This window comes from Paramisgurnus dabryanus, chromosome 8 (genome assembly GCF_030506205.2).
Source record: "Paramisgurnus dabryanus chromosome 8, PD_genome_1.1, whole genome shotgun sequence".
NCBI classification, from domain to species: domain Eukaryota; kingdom Metazoa; phylum Chordata; class Actinopteri; order Cypriniformes; family Cobitidae; genus Paramisgurnus; species Paramisgurnus dabryanus.
This window is the reverse complement of record NC_133344.1, coordinates 33,734,262-33,761,757: the sequence shown is the minus strand read 5'-3', so window position 1 is coordinate 33,761,757 and position 27,496 is coordinate 33,734,262. Positions and strand designations below refer to the sequence as shown.

Below are 27,496 nucleotides of genomic sequence, written 5' to 3'. Positions count from 1 at the left end.
GCTAGTGCCTGTATCAAAAATTCTGCCCTGCTAGTAAATGTTTAACTTGCCACATCGTAACTAACTGCAGTCCTGTCTCCATCTTCTTTAAGCGTCCCTTGTTTTTTTAACTGTTGGTTACTAGGTTACCAAACGTCATTCGCTCGAAAAACTTGATGGAAATGCATCAAAAAAATTTTTCCGGATTTTAAAGAGAGTTTGAATGGAAACCCCACTATTAATTCAACTATATAACCCCACTTTCTGCCTCTTTCATTTCGGTTTTATGTTAAAGCGTGTGAAAGTGGCACAAGCCTATTTCATCAATTGCTCTGAAATATCTGAGAAAGCTCTTACATATGCATGTACAAACTGTTGTGCAGCATGTTTACTAATAACACAAGCAGCGGTACTCATAATATTAGTGCACATCAACCTAAACCCATCATTTCTCCTACTCGCGTTTAAGCGAAAGCAGAGGGACTCGCCCACAGACCATCTCCTCAAAGTAATTAAAACAAAAAATTTAACAAAAGACAAATGAAATTAGTCCAAGGTCTGGACTCCATAAAAGCCCAAGAGGCTGTCTGACTGGTATGTAAAGCAACCAATCACAGTTCATTTTGTTTTGGGCTGTATAATGCAAAGCTGATATCCTAATGCTGCGTTTACACCAGCCGCAGTAGAGGCGTGAAGCGTGAGTGATTTCAATGTTAAGTCAATGTGAAGACGTGTTGACGCGTGTCTAGATGTCCTGTGGTGCGGATGAGGCGTTTAGCGCAGCGCAGCAGACGCGTTTCAGCCTCATTTGCGCGTTTAGTTTGCGTGAATTCCGCAAATTGACCGTATAGCACGATACACCCCAATGGCGCTTTTTGTTCATTTTGCATTTGACACGAATTGCCGGCTGACACCCCAAGTTGAAAAATTTGAACTTTGGTGGATTTTCGCGCCACGTTAACCAATCAGCAGCCTGCTTGCTGCTGTGGCGGCAGCCCTGCCTGGAGTTACTCATTCAGCATGAAGGCTTGATATTGTCCATAAGCAGTCACCCGGAGCTATACGACACAAGTTCTTATTTCTATAGAGACAGGAATAAAAAGGACAACGCTTGGAAGAGTGTCAGTGAGGACATTGGGCAACCTGGTAAGTTGTAAATACACATTTCACTTTTGAGTCACATGACGTTTATCGACCCGCGCCGTTTATTTTCCCCCTATAGTAAGGTGACTAAATACAAACCGGTAACTTTCTCATGATAAATGCACAATCAACATCAGCCATCCTGCAAACAGACAACCGCATAGCACCTGCCCCTCCCACAAGAAGCGGATTTTTGCCTCTGATGCACATAAAATGCTTGCTTTTTCCGTACGTCTACTTCGCTCTTGACGCGCCACTGCATTCAGACTGTTCAAGCTGCAAACTAGGCGTGGTAGACGTGATTTTGACGCCTGAAACGCGGTTGGTGTAAACGCAGCACAACATGGCCTAGAAATCCTGTTGAGTTGAACCAATCAGATGATGACTCTTAAAGTGTTTCCTGAATTGATGTCTGACGCTGATATACTGTACACTCTTTTTGTGTAATGGACATGATTGATACCTTAAATCGTGTTTTTTATTGAGGAGAGTTGTATTACTTTTACAAATGATCTGACTAACCATTCTGCCTCATTAAAGGAATGCATCAAAAGTCAAATTGAGGGTCCGCTATTTATTAATTTAAACCTGGGGGAAGGCTTTTAATTTAGACCAACAAGCAGCTACCTACAGTAAACAACCCTAGCAACTGCATAGCAACACTACTAACTATCACTAAGAACATTTTGCATCGCCCTAGCAACCACAACATAAATTTTGGTGGGGTAAGCATCAATGACATTTTCTACAGATATTGTACAAAGCATTTCACTAATGTAATCTCACTTTAAAAAGGATTTCAGTGGCACTTCAGCTTTTTTATGGTGAATTTAAATCATACTAAATAATAAAATATCACAAAACTGCAAATAACATATGTTACTAGATGAAAATACATTACTGGTTATTATTCATCAGCTAATTTATAAAATTATTATATGTTTCTCACGAGTTAGCTCAAGAAAGACGGCGACTCGCTGTTTTTTTTTAATTAGCGCCTCATGAATATCATTGGAATTCAAACAATCTCCTCACATGCAGAACTTTAGGAAACAAGCACAAAAACGCAGTCGACGCTCGCACCAAATTGATGCTAGGGGCAGGAAAATCATATTTGTTCATCATTGCAAAGTGAAAGGGTAGTATTTTCCACTCGTCTTTTGCTCGGCGCCTCCGCAGTCATCCCGATGAATACCTGATTCTGCCGAACGTGCCGGTTTAAGAGCTCGGCGCGTCAGCCTTTGCAACGCCTTCAGACAGTAAATGAGAGTTTGTTGTGACTCGTGGAAACGGAGGGGGTGAGCTAATGGACCCATTAAAGGTGTGAAAAGAAAAGACGGAGGGAAAGTTTACACATACTCGAGTCAACTTTGAAATCATGGCCATTACATAAATCATAAAGCAAAATCGGGAAGAAATAAAGGAACTTGGCACCTGCCAACGATCAGAACGATTCATTTCTGTCGTATGCAAAAGAGAAACGTCTGACAGTAGTCATGCAGCCACAGATCGACAGCACACACCTTTATGTCATCGGCGCTTATGTACATCTCCTTTAAAGCTCTACCGGGAAAAGGGACTTGTTAGACTAAACTTTTCATTTGCCAGAAAGTGGGAGGGAGCGAAATAGTGGTGTTTGAATGAATAACGCATTGCAATGAAAGAAAAAAGAGAATGTGTAATTCTGGGGATTTAATTGATGAAGGCTGTCGTAATACAGTCGGGGAGAGATAAAAGGAAAGTTGTACAGGGTTCACAAAGTCTCCCGCAGAACTGCCGTATTGCACTTTACATGGGGGTGAAGCCACAGTCAAAAATTCATAGCATAACAGCATAATTAATCTAATGAAAGGAAAAATATGTACGCAGCAAAAAAAAGTATCTATTCTTGTTTTCCAATAATTTAGAGAGGTTTTTCGCTAAAATAACACTGTGAAAAATTATATATCAGTAAGTCATACCAAGCAGTGGTCTCAAACTCCATTTGCAGCCCGCCCTACCCCTCTCTGCATCTACGGTCAAAAATTTAAACTTAATCTGGCTCGCAGAAAGACTTTTATTTACTTTGTTTCATATATGTTTGATTGTTGATGGGAATGTTTAAGGGGCCGTTCACAGTAACAAAAAAACGCGTGTAAATGCGAGTTAAGACGCTTCTTTCCAAAGCACTCGGGAGGTTGCTATGCAACCATGAGCTGTGCTCTCTGTAACGGCAAGGAAAACGTAACGGTAGATTCACACGGGATGAAGCGTTAAGGGCTCGTTATAGTTGTGCGTAGGTCCTACGGCATAGCCGCGACAGTGTAGGTTCAGCGTCGGTTTTCATTTATAATTTTGCGTTGTCGTCCGCGTCGACGTGCAAACACGCGCGCAGACCGCTGGTAAGCAGTATCCACACGTGTATCCACAGTAGCAGCGCGACCGTCAAAGAAGAAGAAGTTTACCCACAAACGAAGAAGAAACAGCAACTTGATGATTTGAGAAGACCAGCAATGATGGAAGTAAATAAACAGCGACTTTTTTTGCAGTTTGAGTAAAATCACTCCTCAACTTGGCTTATCTTTGTTTTCACCGTCGCAAACGGAAATACCTATGATGCAGTTTTTTAACCTGATGGGAGGGGTTCTGGTGAACCAATCACAGAGCTTGCGGTCTGCGTAGAACTGACACGCTGTAAAAAAAATTTTGCGAGGTGCACTTCAGGCTTACCAGAGCTACGCACAGGCTATGGATAGCCTACGCCGTACGCATGACTTTAAAGGGCTCGTTATACTGTAGTCGTGCGATGGTCCTATGGCATAGCCGCAATGGCGTAGGTTTAGCGTTGGTTTACATTTATAATTTTGCGTCGTCGTCTGCGTCGACGTGCAAACACGCGCGCAGACCGCTGGTAGGCAGTATCCATGTGTGTAACCACAGTAGCAGCGCGACCGTCAAAGAAGAAGAAGTTAACCCACAAACGAAGAAGAAACAGCAACTTGTTCTGTATGATTTGAGAAGACAAGCAATGATGGAAGTGAAAAAACAGTGACTTTTGTTGCAGTTGGAGTAAAATCACTCCTCAAATTGGCTTATCTTTGTTTTCACCGTCGCAAACGGAAATACCTATGACACAGTTTTTTTACCTGATGGGAGGGGTTCTGGTGAACCAATCACAGCGCTTGCGGTCCGCATAGAACTGACACGCTGTTAAAATTTTTGCGAGGTGCACGTCAGGCTACGCACAGGCTACGGATAACCTACGTCAACTTACGCACGACTATAAATCGGGCTTTACAGTACATTCACACGGTGTGTAAGCGTTAACGCTTCCCATTCACTTTTAATGGGTGACGTCAAGCATTGCCGAACTGAATTGTGGATCCGACGGTGCCGCGTCACTGCCGTTGCTCGCGGCACAAGTTGAACATTTCTTAACTTTTCAAGCTGCAACGTGTGCGTCAGTCAATCAGATGGCCTTATGGAAATACCCTAGTGCGCGACAGCCAATTAGGTTTATGGAAGACCAGAGCATGTGTAGCGGTCACTGTGATTGGCTGTTGGCCACGCTCCAGACAAGCCTTCCGTCAAGCATTAACGCTTCATGGCCCCAAGCCAGTCTGAAACCCGGTTTAAAAGTGTAACACAAGTAAATGTGTTTGTGACAAACATCCTGAACAAGACAATTATGCTTGCATCTTCACCTAATGTCCACCATTTAAGATGAGGATATCCAAGCATCCTATTGTATCTGTCTGGCCACAATATATCAATAGAGTTCATAAAATGCTCATTTGCAGCACAGGGATTTGGATGTGCATTATAAGGATCAATATGTATTTGACCTGTCTGAGACTAATGTATTCCACTATCAATTTCAAGAGTCCAGGTCATGCATATTTTACAGTATCCCATACAGTGTATACTTTCAGACATCTGCCTACTTATTTTGTCAGCAGTGATTGATTCATTAAAACAACAATTAAGTTAATACATCACTACTTGAGGGGTTTATCATGCCAGTGTTGCTGCAACAATGCTAGGGTGATAATGGCGGCTACCAGGGTGTTGTAACATGTTGATGCGTGGTGGTTAGCATGTATTGGTTGTTTCCCTACTGGTCCAAGCATATAGCTCAGGCTTGAGTTTTGCCCCTTGAAAATCTCATCACTATGAAAGGTAACAGCACACTTATCTTTAACACTCATACAATGTGAGCAATACTTGGATGGATTGGTTCAAATATTTAACCGTAACTTTCGTTGAATGCTGCAGCCATGTTACAGCAGCAAAGTCCTTGATTATTACGCCAGTTTAAGAGTATAGTTCATAGCCATATCTGCCTAGAAAATCACAACTTTTAATTTTCCGTCGGTCTTAGTACACGATGTAACTACAGAAGAGTCAAGTTTTAAACAGGAAAAATATTGAAACTCTTTGGTTATTTTTTAGCGTGATGCTAATGGTCTAATCAGATTCAATGGATTATGCTAAGCTATGCTAAAAGTGCTAGCGCTAGACACGGAGATCAGCTGAATGGATTTCAAAACGGTAAAAATCAAATGTTTAACTCTAGGGGAGCTGGAAAATAAGCATGTCCCTTTAACAGTTGCTCTTTAATATCAAAATGTAAAGAAAAACGATAAAATCTGTCTTCAAGTTTTAAGCACAGTTCCACTCTTTTTTTCTGCCTTGAGACCTTGAGATATCTTCATGCCTAAAGGCCCTGAGGTCTTCTTTCAAAGTAAGTTTGATAGTATGAACATAATACGGTTCATAAATTATGCAGCTTTAAAGGATGAATGTTTTACTTTTAGAAGTCCTACTACTATATCAGATAACAAATGACACTGCCGTCTTGAGTAATCTGACACTGATGACCGTAAACAACAGTTTCAATCGTATTCGCAAATGTTTTCATGTTCTGCAAAAAAGAGACCTTGGTTTGAGTTTTCACAAGCGCTCTTTCATTAATAAACTCCTTTTATTGATCTTGTTGGAGCTTTTTGGAAATAATAGTCACTCTAAAATATGCTACGTTATGTTAGGTCAACTAGGGACAAACCCAACTGTCGGGTTAAATTTATCAATTATTAAAAAAAAGGTTTATATTGAAACAACCCAGCATAGGTTAATTTATTGCCCAACATGCATGCTTTTATTGCATAGAAAGGTTTAAAGTGGCCTTTCTTTTTGAGTCACATGGGTCAGAAAAACATGAGGGTGAACAAATGATGGCGCAGAATCTGATAAATCAAACGCTTCCCAAGCGGTCACACGACGGAGCATATCCAAGAGAACAAACATCAATTATGCACATCTTTGTCACCTTTTACCCACCAGATCAAGATTAGCTCACATGCTCTGCTTAACAATTACAAAAGTATGTCGACAACTGGACAAGTCAGCAAAAAGTTAAGTTTGCTTTTGAATTTTTATAGATCTTATTAAAGTCAGGAGGCCCAAGGGTGAGGAAATGAAGGGGGAAAAGGGAGAGGTGCTCAATAAGGAGGCTGAAAATAAAGCCTTGCATCACAAGCTATAGCCAGAAATGAGGATTTAAATTTCACGCTATGCACTTAATTTCAATAAGGCCTCTGGAAACAGAATACACAATATGTCAGCTGGAGCCCATAGACAAAGAGAGAGGGAAACTTATCTGATGAAGAAATGTGACTCACTAGAAGAACTGTACTATGATTACTTAAGATAGTGCTGCAATACAAGTCACGCAAATAACAGAAATATTATGTAGTGATTGCACGGTGTAAAATTTTGTGGGTATTATTCCAGTAATGCATGGCTCACAATTTTGCATATTACTGTGTTCAAACACAAAATCCTCCTCTAAACATATAGCTGTTTTGCCTTGAGCTTCAATCAAAGCGCTTACAGTTTTCAAACATCTCTCACGATGGCTATTGCATGCTTATGCAGACTGGGAATTTTTACAGTATTCCTGTATTGGATGTATTGTAGAGCTAAAGTTAATGCCACGATATGGCTTAATAGTAAAGTATTGTATACTGTTTATAGTATAGCAAAGCGTAGTGAAGTATAGTAGAACATAATATAATATAGTACATTATGGTACAATATAGCGCAGTACAGTAAGTTTTAGTTTAGTTTAGTTTAGTTTAGTTTAGTTTAGTTTGTAAAGACAAAAGAACTGGTATGGCATAAGTATAGGATTGTATGCCATATTATATAGTTTAGTATAATCTAATATAATATATTCTATATAGTATACAGCATAATATATTGTAGTATAGTATAGTACAGTGTAGTATAGCATAGTATAGTATAGTGTAGTAGTATAGTAAAGTATAACATACTATAGCATAGCATGGTATAGTTAGTTTAGTTTGTGATGACAAAGAACTGGTGCTCTGGTACAAAGTCAATAATTAAAAAAAAATCAGTGTTTCCCATACATAGGCTCTACTTGGGCGCTGCGCCCAGGTAAATTGCGACCCGCCCAAGTAAAAAAAATCACTTTACGAAATTCCGTATTTCTGAACTCGACTGGATGACCCGTGTTTTGGAGAGAGACAGAGAGAGAGAGCGCGCGCGAAAGAGACAGCGCGAGAGAGAGGTGGTGGTCGGGTGACCGTGAAGATGATGCACGCGTCATAAACTCATCATCCAGCGCGGCAAACTGGATCAACTGCAGCAGCACATACGGAGCAGCCAGGGAACACACTGCGACCAAAATGGTCGCATATGCTTATGTGCATATGTGTTTATAGCATCTAAGTTGGCTTCATTTTGCGTGCAAGCACGTTGTGTCTCTCCGGTTGAGTGTCCGTTCACGTGCTCTCTGTTTCTCAATGAATTGGGCGCGACGCGAAGCAACCTCAGTGTCACATTGTATCCTTTCATGTTTTTGAACTTGAGCAGAGTTTTACCATTAGAGGTCTTTCTTCACTGAGGACGCGGGACCCGTACGGTTCCGGGTTTATATTTTAAATGGTCAGATGGGTCCGGGTCGGTCCTAGTTCATTACTTCGGGTCCCAAGTCTGATTAATATTGTGTGTAAAACCCGAGTCGATCGGAGAACGGCCGTGAGCGCTACCGCGCTAAAGCTCGAGTGCTGTTTTAGCGTGCCTCCGGTTTCTATGGCGATAGCAACTGGCTCTTGTCACGACCACGCGCCGCTTCATTTTCTTTATCCCATTTTTTAATAGTCTTACTATTAATATACAATATCTTTACTAAAATCTAAACAGTTTGCACAGAGATTGTAGCAAAAGCAGTGCTAATACTGAATGAGCAAAGCTCTAGCTGACTCAGGATATAAAAAACGCAAAGCTGTAATGTAAAGTCTGTCATCGGGACAGCACAGCAAGTAGACTTTTAAATCTGAAATAATTAGTGGATTAAGCTTTTTTTAATCGGCAAAAGAGAAATAGAAAGCAGAAGCAGTAAAAGTGCTTATAGAAGTTATTACCATTATAACATCAGTCACATTTATAATCTATAGACCTGCACTGTCTATATAGGCTATAGTATACATAGTATTGTATATAATTGAGTTTGATAAAAGGGGCCATCAAATTGCTTCATATATCAGTGCAAAAACATAAAGTTTTTTCGTGGTGCTTTGACAAACAGTGTCAGCTTTGTTTATGGCAAAAAAAGTTTGGGGTGGTTAGATTAATGAACTATAATGTGAAATTAATATGAATGTTTTATAAATCAAAGTATTGTGTTGTGTCACACATTATTAGTTCTTTGTTACATGTATAGTAGACCATTTTTTGTCGGTGGATAATAATGATTGCCCTTTTCACCAGCTACCACCACAAGTAAATTTCAGATCTGTGGGAAACACTGAAAATACTTAATTTGTATATTTGTTTTATTGTTTATTTTGATATAAGTATAGTTAAAATAAATTAAAGATAAAAAAATTAAGACTAAAATTTGATTGATTGATTTTATTTGTACTTTATGTAAGGTGATTTTAGTATTATATGTTTAAAAAAAATTCACTTAAATATAAACTATTTATTTTTAATATGTTGTATAAATTGTATTTCTTATACAATTTTATTGTACAAAAATAGTACTGTATAACTGTAAAAGTTTTACAAATTTGTATTAGAAATGTGTTGAATTTTACTGGAACTAGTATCAACTACTGTAATTTGTTAGTATCATAACAACAGTACACTGTAAAAAATGATGTGTTAATTTTTTACACATTGTGTGTGTCATCCCATTTAACACGTTATTTCATGTTAAAATAAATGAAAGGGACAACACAAGTTGTGTTAAAAACAGTGACAGGAGTAACGCGTTACAAAGTAATTCCGTTACTGTAATTCCACTACTTTTAGCGTTAATGAGCATGTAACAAAGTATTTTTTTTATTCAAGTAATGCAGTTCCAATAACTGAAATTGAAAGTTCATTTTTCAAGTTCATTACTCGAGTAAAATGACACTTGCAGACAAGACATTTCTGATCTAACGTCGCAGGACTGTGGTTTTATTTCACAAAATAGAGTTACTCGAGGTACATTTACATTACCCTACAGTCACATTAGCTACAAAAGTGAGCGACACCGAGCGACATGCACTCGCTTGATGGGCGTTCCTTGGCTAGTACCTAAAAGCGTTATCAAAAGTCACTTTAGAAGTAACAGTAAAAGTTAAGTTACAAGAACAGTGTATTTGGATTTAAAAGTATTTATTTCTCGATAAAAGTAACAAAATATATGAGATAAAATGCCGAACTTATCAGATATATACAGAAATACACATTTTCCGCTATTTTGAATTATTTTCTTCGACTCGACCACAGACCTACGTCACGCTGCTCCTTCACTCCGATTGGCAGTCGCTTTGTCGCATCGCTCAGCATTTGCATAAAATAGCCTGCTTGTCTATTTTAGTCCCACCTTGCTCGCGCAGCGGCGAGCTCGTCGCTTGCCGCTGGCAAACGGCCACTCCAATTGAAAATGAATGGTAGCCTGTCGCTCTGTCTCTTGTAGCTAATGTGACTGGGGGGTTATAAGTGACTTTGTCGCTGTGTGTTGCTCGTCTCTTTCAGAAGAGACATTTCTTTATCTAGTTGTCATAAACACATAAGTAACGTCCACTCCACTAACTGCCGAGAGACGGATGATGTGAACTCCCCTGCTTCGTTCTCATTGGTCTCATTGCCACCGAGCTTCCATTGAAATCAATGAGATTGCGTCGCTCTGCTACTGCTAGTCGCTTATAATGTGAATTTACCTTAAAGCATGTTTGATTAATAAACAATTTGGCTGATAATCTCTTTAGCTACTAATAACGAGTATTGGGGGTAACCAATTACAAGTGCATTACCAGTGCACAATGTGCATTACGTAATAATATTACTTTTCTGAAGTAACTTTATAAAATGTACGCATGTATATTTGAGTTATTTTATAATGTGAGTTCCTTTTCAATTGAATTAATTAAATAAAAAGAATAATGTACTGAATTAAACTGATTAATCACGTAGAATAGTGCGAAACAGTTTAAGTCAGAACAGGATGGCAGAATGGCAGGCCATTTTTGCAATGGAAATATGCAATTTCTGAATGTAGAACCTTCTCAGTCATAAAAAACACTTGCAAGGCCTAAAAGAGATCAAGCCTTAGCCAAGTAAGAAAATGTAACGCAAACACAAAAAAAAAAATGCGAAAGTAATGTAAAAGTAACACAACTATTACTTTCCATAAAAAGTTACACAATTAGTTCAGTTCAATTTAACATTTGCCTGTTTACAACTACACTGTAAAAAATTTCTGTAGAAATTTGGGATGCACCGAATCCAGGATTCGGATTCGGCCGAATACTGGGCTTTTTGACGGGGTTCGGATTCGGCCGAATACTAGATTTTTTTCCCACCGAACCGAACCCTAGGCTTGCGCTACGCAGGTCGACGTCACGCGGCCGTTGATTACACACATCGGGTGCTGACGTGGAGATGAGCTTTTTCTTTCGGTGAGCCTTAGGGGCTGGACACACCAAAACTTTTAAACACAGCTGAAAACGCCTTGAGGACGCCAAATTCCAGCTGTTTTTCAGCCGAGCGCTTGGTAGCTGTGATGCTTCAGCTGTGAGCCGGTTGGTTGCTGTGGTAATCTCCCGCCCCTCCTCCACTGTAATTGGACGGCCGTGTGAAAACTGACATTGACGAGCGGAGCTTCTCACTCAAAGTTAAATATAGTTTTCAGCGCGGAGCTGCTTGCTTATTGGAAAAACGAGCGTGTCGCAACGCATCGCTTTCATTATGCATAGGCTTATGGTAATTGTCAAAATAGTTTTTCCAACTTGTCATCCTGGCATAATGTACAGTTAAAATTAAATAAAATGAAAAATACACTGCTGTGGACGTTGTTTACTTCATTAATGTGTTTTACTGTGTTAATGGAATAAGGATGGGAGTAGGATTTGGTATTCGGTTTCGGATTCGGCCGAATCTTAAACGGTGGATTCGGGATTCGGCCGAACCTAAAAAATCTGGATTCGGTGCATCCCTAGTAGAAATTACAGTATTACTGGGTATTACTGGCAACTAGCTGCCAGTAACTTACTGTAGATTTTACATTTATGTTATTTACTGGCAACAGTTTGTTTAAAGTTAAATGAACATGAAACATTTTCAGTCTTTATCTTCTACAGTAAGTTACTGGCAACCAGCTGCATAATTACAGCAGATTTTTTACAGTGTACATTATTCAAGAGATTTCCTCCACAATCAGTAAAGATACATGCAGATCTACAGTATGTGGCCATGTGTATGATGTTGTGTGCATACTGTACCATCATAGAGTTGGGCCGATCGTTGAATTCCACCGGCTCCGTGAAGAACTCTGTGTTGTGGTCCAATCTGCCATGACCTCCATACTGGATTTCATCCGAGTCCAGTTTGATCTTATATCTGGAGTAGCGTGTGGTTAAGAAACGCATTGTGGAGATGCTGCAGACAGAACTTATAAAGTAAATATATGAGGAGCTACGATGCAAAAGCCGCTCATAATATAAGATAAGAATTCTTCAACATTCAGACCAGTATAAGAAGTTGAAATGAAACAGCATTTCACATTGAGCTCCTAAGGTGTTGTGAAAATTCGAAGGGGCGAGTCAGGTCGCTGTGATTGGCAAATTTCCTTGTCAATGGGTCAATGCAAACCACATGTTCATTAGCACATTGTAATTATTATTTAACATTCAAAACATGCTTAAAAAAATTAGACTGCATGAGAAAACAAAGTGATTTTTGTTGTGATTTACTTTTCTACATAAAATGACCTTACATAATGTACAAGTCATTTTGTAAAAATACTCAATTTTAAAGATATGAAGATTATGAGTAAGATTGAAATCAATGAATGAAATTAAACTTTGATGCTCCAAATCTCATCATTACATTATGAGACTTTAGCCTGGATTTCACATACAGGTTCATAAATTTAAGTTTAACATAATAAAAACATATAGTAGTTTTTACACAACATTTACATTGGCCTTAAAAAAGTAGATATTCCCCATATATTTTAAAAGTTCACCACATGCCACTAGAGACAAAGTATCATTTAACAGATCAAATAAACTCATGCATCCACCCATCCATCAAAATGCTTCAACCTAATGGTCCAAACATTGATCTTAAGCGGCCAAACACCAGGCACAATTAATTCATAGTCATTAAATCCTCGTGGCATTCACACTGAAGTGTTGTGGATGTGAACTAGTTGTCCATCCTCTAGAGAAGTTCTCCTGCTCTTCTGAATGCAGAGCGATGAGTCGGCGCTACTGATTGCTTTGAGCTCCGCTGAGACAATGACACACATTCGTCCCATATAAACACGGCCGCCAGAACCGATGAGTCTCCGCATCAACAATTCCAGGCAGAATTATTTATCCATTTCAAAATATTAATAATGTATTCCATCAAAAAATGTTTCAAACAACATCGAACGTGCACACACACACAATTTCCCTGTCTGTGCTACACTGACTAAATTAAATATTAAAAAAAGTAATTGCCTAGACTCATGACCGGAATAAGAAACATTTTGACAGAGAAAGAAAGGTCAGGAAAGAACGATGAAGACATTTCCGAAGAAACTGGAAATCTATTTCATGCTTTTTAGCTCTTTATAGGTATAAGTTATATATCAAAAAGTTGACAGCTGCCTGGAAAACTTCAGATGCTAAACATACGACAATATAAAAAGTGCTTAAGGCACGTTGGACCCATTTTTGTGACTTACTGTTTTCTACATAAAATCATCCTATATAGTGTAAAGAACTTTCAGTGGAAAAAAAAACTTACTGTCAGAAAAAAATTGGTCCCAAGCAGTCACTGGGGCGATACCATTTAAAAAAGTACAAAGAGTTCATATTAAAACCCTCAGGGGTACATACTGGTACCAAATGTATACTTTTTCTGTAACTAAATTGTACATATATAGTATCATAAAAATCATTCATTTCAGTATTATAAATCTTGAAATCTATATACAATATTTTTAAGTAAATCCAGCCTTTATTTTGTTTTAGTGCAGTTTCCAGTAAGTAAACACTGTGTTCCTGTGGCACTAAGAAAGAGAAAGATGGAGGTGCTGTAGTGTCTGTTTACGCCTGCCTCTCAGGACTTTAAACAGTTGTAAGATGTAACAAACATGCAGACGGGCATCTAATTGGCTGCTTGAATAATCACCTCATATCCCCGTGGGCAAGCGCTGGGTCTTCATGTTATCCTCAAACACTCTGTTACTCAGCCCCTGGAGCTGGAGCACACTTGGCTTTTATTGTCAGCTTGCCAGCTTTGATAGCGATGATTAAAAAGAAGTGTTGCTATTCGTATTGTTTGTGCCGAGAATGACGATAGATGAGCCCCTCACCAACCCACCCACCCACCGACCCTGAACAATTATTTGCATTGCATCCTCTCACTGATAAGACAAACTTGCATTGTTATGTATATTTTGGGGGTGTTTTAAATAAGTGATGCTATTTATACCATGCAGAGTTAAAGGGTTCTGCATATAAGTTGTTTACTGTCGTTATTTAAATAAAACTCAAGCAAGCAGATAAGCTTTCATAAAACGGCACTCAGGAGTGCCCAAAAGCTGATTTTGTGAAATTTGCATTATTAGGGCGCCATACCATGACCCCAACAAAGCTAAAAAACGACCTATATTTAAGCTTAGATATGTTTAGATATTTTTAATATCTCAATTATTTCTCCTAAACATTAATGAGATTACATGGAGAGCAAATGGAAGCTGTAGCTTAAGTCTCCTGCATCTCAGATATTTTTCCTGAGAAAAAGACACAGAAATCTCACAAATGTCTCTATTAGAGTTTCAGAAAAGATCTCAGCAATGTCACAAACTGAGTTCAGATTTGCCAAGTCAATATTACTGAAGATTTCAATATGAACTCAAACATTTCTCATGAAATTTACACAAATCCGGATAATTTTACCTATAATAGATTTTACTGTATCAATGTACAATGTGAGAGACAGTTAAGACTTTAAACATTACAAACCTATAAATAATTTCAAATTTGATGTGGACAGGTTGTTAGGAAAGAAAAAATAAGACTCCAAAAATCTTCATGACCACTAAAGCAAAACCTAAAGATTCACCTTGTGACCTGAGATTCACCTCATCTTATGTTTAAGCTTAATCTCTGCACATTTGGTCTAAATATGTTATTTTGAAAGCTTAAAATTTATTTCACTAACATTTTCAAAATGGCCTGCAGATAAAATCTTGCAGGGTAGGTGTATACTAAAGGCTCTTTCATATAACTCATGTCAGTATTCCCAGCGTTTTGGAAGCAAAATATCAAGATAGAGCATTACGTCCGGCGCCCCGTCGTGCACAGATCAAACGCTTTAGCACACCCGTTCAAACAATCTTTCGACTATGGTCACTACTAACTTTTCAAAAGTGTAGCCGTTGATTACTGACCAAGTGGAAAACGGGGGCAAAAGTAATGCGGGACGAAAGTAACAAAGCGATATTCTCCGAGCCCTGACTACATTTGCATTGCAAGCTATGATGGCACTTTTAGCACACAACCCTTGACGGGGTCCAGAAAGCTATTTTTTACGATGGAAAGTTTTATGTGCCACCGTAATGATCTATCTATCAGTAACACATCCTGAACTTTGCCTTTATACTTTATTACCATTTTTTCTGACAGTAAAAGTTACACATACAGAATTTTTCAGTATAAAAGTAAATCGGGTTTAAATGTAGAGTTCCTGTTAGGGCTGTGATGGTTGTCATAACCACCGGTGGTGCAGCACCATCGCGATGGTTAGAGGCAATCAACTGGGAGTGCACGTCACAAACTATGAAAATTATTAAGTACATTCTCACCCAGCGAGATGTCTTTAAGTTGGTGTGAACGCAAGTGACTTAGAGTTAAGGGAGGCAACTGATATCAGTGATGAACCGCAGGCTTGGGGCAGAACAATGAGGCAAGATATTCTCTCATGGTTTTTGGCACGACTGGAAACAACTGGATAACCCCAGTAAGGTTCCTTAATTGAATGGTGCGTTGTTTTGTGGGTGGAAGTGAAGGAAGATGGAAGTGAAAGATTATAAACACGCAAATAGGCACCGATCCTGTTGGTGCCACGGGGCTCAGCTCGAGCACCCACCGAAATGAAAAATTTTTAATCAAATACGCTTCTGAAACTCGGGAGCGTCTCTGATTGGTGGATCTAATTAATTGCAATATCGATAGTATTACAATATTTCAAAACGACGCAACTTGACCACGCCGCTTTCCTTACCAAACGATTGAGTTTCCGTTTGCCATTTCTAAGTAATCTAAGCATTGCTTGGCGTTGTGATGAAATCAGTGCCTATGAACATGCACATTGTTAAGAAACACATTTTTGATCCTCATTTACATTTATATATTTCAAATTATAAAATGGCCTGTTATGGTTCTTCATTCTGATTGGTTGAAACGCTTTCTAAGCCGTGATAAAATACACCGGTAACCTCACGGTTCAGACCGCATTACATAAGAATCACTGCACCACTGCTGCTGCGTACTGATTTATGAAAATAAACACCACAGTCTTAAATCATATTTTTAATCTGTATACAATTGCACAATTATGGCGATATCCAGATACATGTCAATAAATATTGTTGAGTCATCTAATCAATAAAGAGAAAACGCTCACTGAGGAGTTTCTACCTCAAATATTTCCGCTTTCCACTGGGTGGCGATCTTACACAACTTAAACACTGACGCATTCACTCAACACTAAAAACAGGCTCTGAATCTGATCTCTTACAAAAGTTCTTCACAAAAATTGAATTATCTCTGCTTTTAGCTGAAATTTTGAGAGGTGATAAGAGAACAAAGGATGAAATGTTTTATTTTTAAGCAGAGCATTTGTTCTTTCATTTGATATATTTTATGTTTATTTAAAGAAGATCATTTTTCTGGCAGCCTTTAAACTAAAACTGGGTGGCAACTTAAAAAATAAAAACGCTGACGGGGAAAGAGTTAAAGTTAAGTATGCATATTTGAGAATCACTTCAACAGTTGCACGATATAAATGTAAATGTATAAATTGGATGAATGTTGATTTATGAAAATAAACACCACAGTCTTAAATCATATTTTCATTGTGTCTTTGCTGTCTCTGTGTTGGTTGGGAACTGCGCTCTGTTGCAGCCACACTTGATTCTGAGGAACTACTTTGTTACACATTATTTGTGTTTTATTTTATTAAATCCTGCTATGCATATGAAGTAACCGTTTTATAAATGCAATAAGCCCCGCAAAGCAGTGGGGTTACAGTGCATTTTATAACAGCTAAGGGGGTTTTAGGCACTCCGCTTCGCGTAATGTCCATAATGCTCTTTGTTCCTTATAAACGCACATCCAAAAACTAAAATACAATAAATATTAAATGTCCTTTGATGAGACAACCTTTCTCCATTTGTTGGGTATTATTGCTTCTGGTTTGTGCCTTTTAATTCACAGAATTCCTAAAAAGAATCTTAACGAAAATTTGATACACGTTTGATTGCACTGTAAATATAACGGTCCGAATGCAAACCGACAGATCTTTTTAATTACATATTTAAAATATGTTTGTACATATTTTGCAATAATACCATGTATCCTATATATTTCATAAGTCTAATTTTAATGTCTGTACTGCCTGTCCTACTCTGTATTTACTGTAAAGCTGTTTTGCAACAATGCAAAAAGTCCTAAAAATAATTTTGAACATTCAAATTTTCATACGCATTAACGTAAGCTTCCTCCTCCATCGTATCAATACCCCACTTCTTCATTCCTGTTGCTGGACATGGCCACATGACATGACGATAACTGTTTCTCATGCGCTAGAAACACCAACGTCATGGGTTTGATTCCCAGGGCATGCACAAATGAACAAGCAGCAAGTCTCGCTGGATAAAAGCATCTTCCAAATGTCTGAAATGTAAATAGCTTCTGTTTGCTTTGTCGCTGTGAACTCGACTTGAGAGGTGCCCAATGTTTTTTCTCCAATGCCTAATGAGGATGCCAAAACTTAAGCCTTCCTGCCTCTCGAGGCAATTCGGAAACTGATAACTTTATTATTAATGCCAGCATTTGATGTTCCGGCTCTAGAGGAAGCGCACGAGATGTAAGCAGGTATCGCGGCATGGCAGAATATCAGTTCTGCCCCCTGTGGATTTGTATAGACGCCATGCCCAAGATCCATAAAAATACTTCAATCCCAAGAGAAGAGAAATAGCATAAAAAAAACACAGGAATCCTTTATAGCGAAGACGTCTACATTAGGCATTCATGCATTGATCAATACCACCCGTTCCCATTGGACAAGTGCTAAAATCGCAGAGGACCAAAGCGTATATGACAGACAGAAACCAACACGGAGTGTGGAGGAAAATATTAAAAGTATTATTGTACGTGTGTGTGCATAGATGACTGCAGAAGTGAACACACAAGACCCAGAGTGGTTAATTCAATGTTCCCTGGCAAGCATACCAGAGTAACACTAGCACCCCCTGACTCAAATTGGCGGTTGGAGGCTTTTAGCAATTATGTTTTTGTTAGAGCGTACAGATGCGTGTCTTGCAGGCCAGGCGACTCGGGTGTTAAAGCACTATAATCAGTGAAGGCTTGCTGGGGAATGGGAGGGTCTGAGATCAAAGTCAATTTGTTCACAGGAGGAAAATAAGGGACAAGAGGGTGGTAGGTTTGAGGACAACAGGACCAAAGAAAGGTGCAAGTGATCACGATTGACAAGAGGTTCGCGACTTTGTTACTGTCTCGTGTTTGCAGTAGCGGTAATGGGAGCTCTTAGTAGGGCAAACAGGTCGGTGAATGCTGTGATATTAGGATATTAGGAACCTAGATACCATTTCAAAATGAAGCAATTTGTATTGTGTAATAACTCAACATCATCTTGCATCCTCTGCACCAGGTATACAAAGCATGGTCTACATTTTTCTCCAAGAAATAGTGCGTAAAAGAATGTCCTTAACCTTCTTAAGTTTTTCAACATTTTGGGAATTTTTATTATTAATTTTTAATTGGTCAATTGCGTCGTCCATGGTCTAATATTCCTCAACAACCAACAAAGTGACATCAGACCAATCAATGATGCAACCCAATATTTATGTGTTTTACTCATGTGAAGGTGCTAAATGTTTTCATATACCATTTTGGCTGTGTGGTTCCATAAAGGACCTTAAATAACCAAAGAACATTTTGTGCAACAGTAGTGGAGAAAGTTCTTCAGACTATAAAGAAATGGTCCTTTTAAGAACTTTGACTAGAGAAGAAGAAAAAGAAACAAGTTTAACTACATGTTGCATTCCAACCAATCATTGATCGCTATCTTTAACAACATGTGTGATGTCATTAAGGCTACGCTTACACGGGAATGATCTGAAAAGAAAATGTTGCATTATTACTTTTTATTCTGCATTTATACTAGGGCTGTGAAAAAATATCGATACGGCTAACTACTTTTTTTCCACAATAGTGTATCGATATTTCAATCTCTGCTATCGATATTTTAAACTTTTTTATTATCCCTCTGTGTGTATCAAACGACCTCCTCCGTCGCTGCTGTAGTTGTCGCTGTCCAGTTGTCTGTTATATACGGCCAATGTCTCAGAAGTTAGCGGGAGTAAAAAACTGTCAGTAAATTTTTAAACACTTGCAGCTTTCGTGTGGACACACTTTGGCTTAAAAAAAGTAAAATAAAATCAGCTCTATTTTTTACAGTTTTGATAAAAAAAAGAAAACGCATTGCAATGTATCGCAACATGCAACGTATCGCATCGTATCGTGATACATTGTACCGCGATCCATGTATCGTGATACGTGTTTTACCGTGTGGCCCTTGCCAATACCCAGCCCTAATTTATACGAGCATTTTGAGGGGGAAATCTGTTGCAATTGAAACTCAACTGTGCTGTCAATTATTTTCTCTCTCGCTCTCTCTTTCTCTCTGCACTAAATGGCAGTGCTGTGGTTGGATAGTGCAGATTAAGGGGCAGTATTATTATAATAAGAGCTCCTTATGACATCATAAGGAGAGCCAAATTTCAACGACCTATTTTTTCACGTGCTTGCAGAGAATGGTTTACCAAAACTAAGTTACTGGGTTGATCTTTTTCACATTTTCTAGGTTGATAGAAGCACTGGGGACCAGTTCAATTTTCATGCCATGGCCCCTTTAAATCTAACCCCATCCTCAACATCACTTTGGCCACTACTGTAGATTACTAAGTTACAGTATATATGACTAACACGCAATGTCTCTCTCTCTCTCTGTCTCTCTCTCTAACGATTTCATCGTGATCAATAACAAATATAATTCTTCTACCATCACCCCTGGTTCTGTCTGACTTTATTCATATTCATTTTTCCTTTTCATCTTTTATACAATTCATTAATTTAGTTTTCTTATGAAGTCATCAGTTGTAAACCACAGGACTGTTTCGCCCGAGGGAAAGGTTGTTATAGATTCAAGGAGGACTGCTGATATGGGTGAATTATTTAGAATGACGTTCGAGTAAATGCCCCTGACAGATAATAGCAGAATGATGACCTGACACAATCACAGACGCCTGTTGGCACGCAGCATATCAAAGACACATCAGGCCTGACAGGGAACGCTTTCATGATACCCAACTGGGATTTACAATACTCCAACCATCTGAAAAGATAGAGGCGCGTGAAAAACTTGTCCATCGAGAGACGAAAAGAATCGGGAAGATCGAGAGGAAAATGCATAGATGGTTTGAGTTCCTGTCAGGCGCTGATGTCGACAGAATTTTAATGGCTGATGTTTGTGCTGGAGTGCTTAACTCAGGGGAAACTTTGTCTTCCTTTATCCAAAAGAAAGAGAAGAAAAGTCTAAAAGAACAAAACTGCTGCTCATCCTGTTAAAGGACATGGGAAATATTATTCCATCTCTCTGTAGACTCCAGATTTATGACCACTTCCTTCTTCAAGCTTTTTTTGTTCGACTCATACGTGTGGTATAGTTTGGATTGCAAAACTTTGCTTGTTTGTGGGATTTGCAACTGTTAAAGGGTACATATCATGAAAATCTGACTTTTTCCATGTTTAAGTGCTATAATTGGGTCCCGGTGCTTCAATCAACCTAGAAAATGTGAATAACAACAATCCAGTAACTTAGTTTTGGTAAACCATTCTCTACAAGCATGTGAAAAATAGATCCTTGAAACGTAGATCCCCTTGTGATGTCAGAAGACTGCAATTCTGCACTATCCAACCACGGCACTGCCATTTAGTGCAGAGATCAGCTCATTTGCATTTAAAAGGGAAACATGCTATTATCTATATGATATTTTGAACTAGAACTTTACATATGTACTCTGGGGGCACCAAAGATTTATTTTAAATCTTGAAAAGTCTTGTGAAATGTCCATTTAACCGATGCAGATAAGCCATTACATTATGACCACCACCATCCTAGAGTAATGAGTGGACCTGGCAACCAAGAAATGGCACAGTTACAGTTTATTAAGCAGTATATACAGTATAGGGCCCTATATTAATTATCTAAGCACACGAACTAAAGCCCATGGCGCAAGTGCACTTAGGGTGTGTCCGAATCCACTTTTGCTAGTTTAACGATGGTAAAAATGGTTTGTGTGCCTGGCACACAGTCTAAAAGAGTTGTTCATTTTTTTGGTAATGGGTGTGTTTTGGGTGTAACGTGCAATAAACCAATAAAAGTGTCCTATCCCCTTCAAAAACCAGTTGCATTCGAAAATAATGCACACCCAAGGTGGTGATGCGGCAGGACGCGGGTGTGCATTATTTTAAAATAATTCAAAGGACCAGAGTTAATTATTTCTTTTATACCACGGTTACCACAAACATTGCTCTGGTGCCTATTGTAAAGACATTCAAAAGGTTAGGTGTGCGGTTTACAGAAAAATAATCAACACCCATGAAACATTTCTCAACCAATCAGAATAAAGCATTCAACCACTATAGTGAGTACATTTCAAAAGTGGTGCACGTATGAACAAATGTCAAACTCAATAAAGACCAATAACAATAAAATGCAGTCTCTCTCATATTTTCCCCTGCAATTAATGGAAAGGCACAGAGTGTTGCGGCATTGCTTGACTCACCTGGTACTGTCTAACAGAGAATAGAGATCCACAGATAAATATACACAGGTGCATCTGAGATGGAGTATGTGCGAGATGGCAGGGGTTTAATGAAAAAGCACTCTGGACATGTTGGGTCGTACTTGTTTACCTCTTCTGACACGGAATGGCACATTCATCTGTCTGCACCTCTAATTGGACGCTTCGCTTCAACTCCCATTGGTCGAGGACGGTTAGCTTGCCGACACAAACATGCACACATACACACGGAGTAATGCTAGGCAAATTCGTCAGCGTGTTTATCTCTCGGGCTCATAATGACAGCTGTTTCTGCCGGTTCTCAGCTGTTTACATTTCAAAAGCTGTTTTTTCACTTCCTGGCTAAAATACTTCCCGTGGTATTAAACCAGTAAGGAAAGGCACTAAGGATAAATAAAAAACAACAGAAATAAAGCATCAGGTGTTTAAGTCTAATGCCCGGGGTTTTAAGGTTCAGCCTACTGTAGGAAATTTGATGAAGAACTTTGATTAGGTTTGTACTGCATTGAACCCAAACACAAAGCTGAATGAAAATGATCAGTTCCTACATACAGTACAACAGTCATTCAGACAGAAATGAAGGATACTTTCCCGCTGATCCCACAGCGATTCTATAGCTGCTGTAGCTTTTGGTGGGGTGGAAGTTGAAGACGAAGATGACGTTAGCTCTCTCGAAGACTATCACCTTGTCTCCCTCGTGTTTGGCGCTGACGTGAGCCTGCGGCAGAAAAAGAGAAACCAAAAACCAACAAGTCAGCCAAATGGGACTGATTGAGATTTTTAATCAAATTATATACAGTACTGTGCAAAAGTCGTACATGTTAGTATTTTCAAAATCTTTTGAAAAGCCTTCCCAGAATAGGTTAAACAAAGGCTTGTCATTAAATGTTGGTGTATTCAGGTTTCCCATGCATGGTCAGACAAAAATGGTTAAAAAATTGTCCCTAGATGATTTAGGAAGAGTTCATATTGACACTTCAGGAGGTATACACTAGTACCAAAGAGTGCTTATTAGGAGCTATAAGTTATCGAATAGACAAAAAAAAAAACTGGGTTATTTTCAAGCCAACATTGGTTCAAAAAGGGACAAACCCAACCTGTTGGGTTAAATTAACCCAGACATTTTTATATTTAACCAAACAATGGGTTAAAATATCCAGCTTTTTGGGTTGAAACAACTCAGCGTAGGTTAAATTACAAAACGTTTATGTCTTTATGTACAGAACTTAAAAAGTTGCCCGCCAGCATTTTTTTATGATTTTCACAAAAGTTTCACAAAATGCCTTCCAGGAAAAATTTTTTTTCTATAAATATTAACATACATACAGTATATATCAACTGAAAGAACAAACCATCTGCTTTCAAACAAACAAACAAATAAAAAGAAACACTTTTCATTTGTTCTCTTTTTATAACCTCTTAAATATGGGAAGTTTCTTTAAAAAGCAAAAAGCTGAAATAATTGCATTTTTGTACAGGAATTTTGTTAGAAATCAGATTCAGAACGATTATAAAAACATACAAAGAGTTTCAAATTAATTAAATTAGTTTTTGCTTCAGTTTTTATAAATTGGGAAAAAGATTTTATAAAACTAGTCGATAAAAGCAGAATTACAGATTACCGTAAAAACTTATCAGGAAAGCGTCATTGGCAGGGAAATGTTTTCTCTTAATTGACGAGATAACTCGTGAAAGGCGGGGAAAGAGTTAATGGTACTGTCGTACCATTTTGTGCGTATGCTGTACGTATGCACCAGGGGTCTCACTTATAAAACTGTGTGTAGGATCCTTAATCAAAAAGTCTACGTACGCACAAAAGCCAAAAATTGCATACAGCAAAAAAAAAAAATTCCCTTTATAAATCACAGATCACCTGCAAGTGTGCATACAGGAATCATCCTCAGATCCCACCCTTCAAGCCCATTCTCCAATTAAGTTTGCTTTTTATAGATCACAAGCTTTGCGTGGGAACTGGCGTACGCATGTTTCCAGCCCCACATGCTTTATAAATGAGACCCCAGGTATGTAGGGAACCTACATGTTATAGCAACTGTTCAGTTGCTTAATGGAAATATTAGCCAATCACATGATAGGAATAAAGGATAAAGTATCTTTTGACGGTCCAACCAAATAATCAGAACAGAAGTAAATACTATAATGCATAAAAGTGAACAACCTGTGTGATCCTTGGGAGTCAAATCCATAACCTTTGCATTGCTAACACACTGATCTACCAACTGTGTTTCATAAGCTGTGTTTCCATTAAAGACTTTGACGTTATTTTCTAAATGTCGACACAAAACAAAATTGCAAAAATGACGTTGTTTCCATAACCAATGTTATGCGGCTAAAACGTAATTTAGTTTTTATTTTGATAAGGCGTGTTTGGCTTCATACGTTGGCTGTGCAGTTGCCACATGAAGTCTATTACACCTCTTCAGTCTGGTTTTCCAACCAAATTTAAAGAATAATCATGTGACTTTCACACATGTGAAGCCAAAACGTCTCGATCGCCCCCCAGTGACTGGTCCCAGTATAGGTCATAAACCCAGCCTCCCCCATGTTGTTCAATGGGTCTTGAGACCAACGAAACTATTTAATTACACTTCAATTATCTTTTTTCCGCAGCTGGTTTCTGTCATTTACTGTAGTTTTTATCACGCTGATGTAAACTCAAGTGTTTGTTTTTAAAATAAGTTTGTTTTTAGTTAGTTATTTAATGATATAAAAATGGTGGTGTCACGTCATGATTGACAGCTGTGATATTGTGTGATATGCACATTCTGCGAGGGCGGGGTCTTGATTTCACGTCTTTACTTCCTGCTCACTACTGCGCAGGACTGGTCCCGAAATCGCTACTTCGCAGACTCAAGACCCTAGATGTCAGCGCCGTATCGGGACACTGGCGGCTTCACTTTTCACCAATGGAAGAGAGCGAAGGGGCGTCGTTCATCAAGTCTATGATGTCAGGTGACATGTAAATGCAATATATTCTTTTTTATATTCCATCCCACCCGAGCGTACAAACTTTTTTTGTGATATACGGGAGTTTAGGCGAAATAGCTGTGTTTCCATTTGCCATTTCAAATTGCACAATTTAAAGGGTAATGGAAACGCAGCTAGTAACACCTTTACAAGATTTAAATGATTTCGAACGTGGCATAGTTGTTGGTACCAGACAACTAAATCTAAATCTAGTGGGATTTTAACTCATAACAATTTTAGAGAATGGTCAGAGAAAGATAATAAAAAAGGAATGAAGGGCAAGTCTCTGGGGGAAAATGCTTTGTTGATGGCAGAGGTCAGATGAGAATGGCCAGACTGATTTAAGACAAAAGAAAAGCACCAATAACTCAAAAATATTTGTTTGGTGGGCCAGGTCAGCTCACTGTGTGTTAAATGAAATAAAAATTTTAAGAGCTGAGAACCGCAGAATCTGTCCATTTCCCCTTAACACAACCCCTTTAAATACTCGACACAAAATCCACACAACCACATCGGGTCCAGAGGAGCTCACTGTGAGCAGCAGATGCCTGTGAATGATTTAGCCGCTGTTCTCGGCAGAAATATGGGTCTGCAACGTACCATTATGAGAGATTATCAATGTCACCCTGCCCCACTATTTTTGGTGCCCCGGACTCTCAGCCAATTTAGGAAGTGAATATGAGGGAGAGATAAGAACGGCTCACATTGGACAGGCAAGCGAACCAGATGACAGCTGTTCAGAAGAGAGACAGAATATTCTAGATTCATCTGCATTGAGTTAAATTGTATTATATGATATTCATGCCTGGTTTATGCTTCACTGACAGAAAATATTAATTTATGGATCTGTAATAAATTTCATATCAGTTATTTACGACACATATACAAGACAATAATTTCACAGCACTTCAATACAGTTGTTTATCAAATGTAGTGCTGTGTACTGTAATATCTACAGCTTGAGTCAGAAAAAAGCAAAAATGCTTGAAATTAAATCTGAAACAGACTGCTTTTTGTAACGCACCCACTATAAAACCTTATTTGAACTTACAGGGGCAGTTTCCTGGACACGGGTTTAAGGGTGTTTTCAAAAAGCAAAAAATGATACATTGTAACATATTTAGCCGTTTTGGTTCCTTTTCACACCACACTGATTGGTCTGATCCGCACCAGTTGAAACGAACCAAAATTCTGTCATGTGACAAGATCAACATCACTCATTGACCACATGTCTTTGAACGTTTTCCTAAACTGCTTCTCGATTGGTCAGAATCAACGTGCGCAAAATTCCAACGGAACCACGAAAGTAAACAAAAAGAAGAAGAATACAGCAGACACCGTGGACATACGACTGCATGCTGTAATTATGTCTCCGTGGTTGTTATACATAGTTTGTATACAGCACTCTAGACAAACCATTCATTTTCAGAAAGAATCGCGGATGCGGCTTGAAAACAATGTTTTAATTGCACTACAAACGGCGAAGACACCAAATTTCTGAGTCTCCTCCCACACCTCCTCGCAACTCCAGGTATGTCCGCGACCTGGAATTGTGCTAATATTGCTAATAGAAACTGTCAACAAACGCTTCCTCATCCGATAATGCACATCGCAGCTGACTACGGCATCTGGTTTAGTCCAAAATGTGCAGTACTTTTGCAGTTAGGTCGGTTTGATCTCGGATTGTGTTCTCACCACAAACGAAACGCTCTAGAGTTTGTTTGAAAGCGTATCGGGACCACCCCTTCAAGGCGGTCTCAGTCCGCTTGTTTGTTGCGCACCAGAGTTTGTTTGCTGCATTCTCACCTGCCCAAACAAACCGCACCAATTGAGCAATCGAACTCGGTATGATTCAACCGAACTAAACAAGGCATTTCTGTTCCCATTGGAAACTCAATGGCCTTAAAGGGGACAGAGAATAAAAAATTGTTTTTACCTTGTCTTTGTTGAATAATGGTAGTCTACACACATTCACAAACATACAAAAAGTTCTAGACATGCTAAACATCTCAGTCTCATAGACTTTTAGAAATGTCAGCCAGAAAACGACCCAATCTGAAAAACTGATGCTTATGACATCACAGGCATCTCACTGCCCCTCCACTTTAAAATAATTGGCTTCATTTTTTGAGTGGCTGCAAAGTCAGCCAATCAGTAAAAAGATTGCAAGTTAAGCCAGTAGGGGGAGCCAAATAGGTGCAAAAACACTTGTTTTAAAATCCCCCACCCTAATAGAGCTATCTGAGAGAGGTTTTTAGGAAGCTTCTAAGGCATTACAGACCCAAACAAATTTTTTTTGTCTACATGTCACATCACAGAACAAGGAAAAATACTCCGTTCAATCATTCTATGTCACCTTTAAGTTTCACAACGGACATTTGGACCTCGGTAAGCATGGAGGCGTATATGGCTGTCACCTGTAATTTTATAAGAAAGAATCAGAGAAATGGGGCAGCGTTCAAGGGGTCTATTGCTCAGGACACACGCTACAGCTGTGCATTAATACAGCTCTCAAACAGTTTTGGCTGCCAGGAATCTCGTGGGACACTTCAAAAAAAGTGCAAAGGCTACAGCTGCTTTGAAAGAAAAACAAACGCAGCAGAATGTTGTACAGCACAAACTCATTCATGATACAAGTTGGAACACTACATATGAAATGCTTAACCGACTGGTAAAGCAACGATGGCCAGTGACCGCTGTTTTGTCAAATCCCAGCCAGTG

At 38.8% G+C, this 27,496-nt stretch overlaps 1 protein-coding gene across 1 annotated transcript in view; it reads right to left on the bottom strand.

Annotated features, from left to right (window-relative positions):
* The window catches only part of gbe1b (glucan (1,4-alpha-), branching enzyme 1b), a 185,812-nt gene that overhangs the window by 12,557 nt on the left and 145,759 nt on the right, over positions 1–27,496 (bottom strand). The window contains exons 14-15 of the mRNA XM_065281611.2: positions 22,378–22,508; positions 11,904–12,021 (exon numbers count right to left, since the gene is read on the bottom strand). Coding sequence (XP_065137683.1) covers positions 11,904–12,021; positions 22,378–22,508 — 249 coding nt within the window. The remainder of the gene's footprint in view (positions 1–11,903; positions 12,022–22,377; positions 22,509–27,496) is intronic.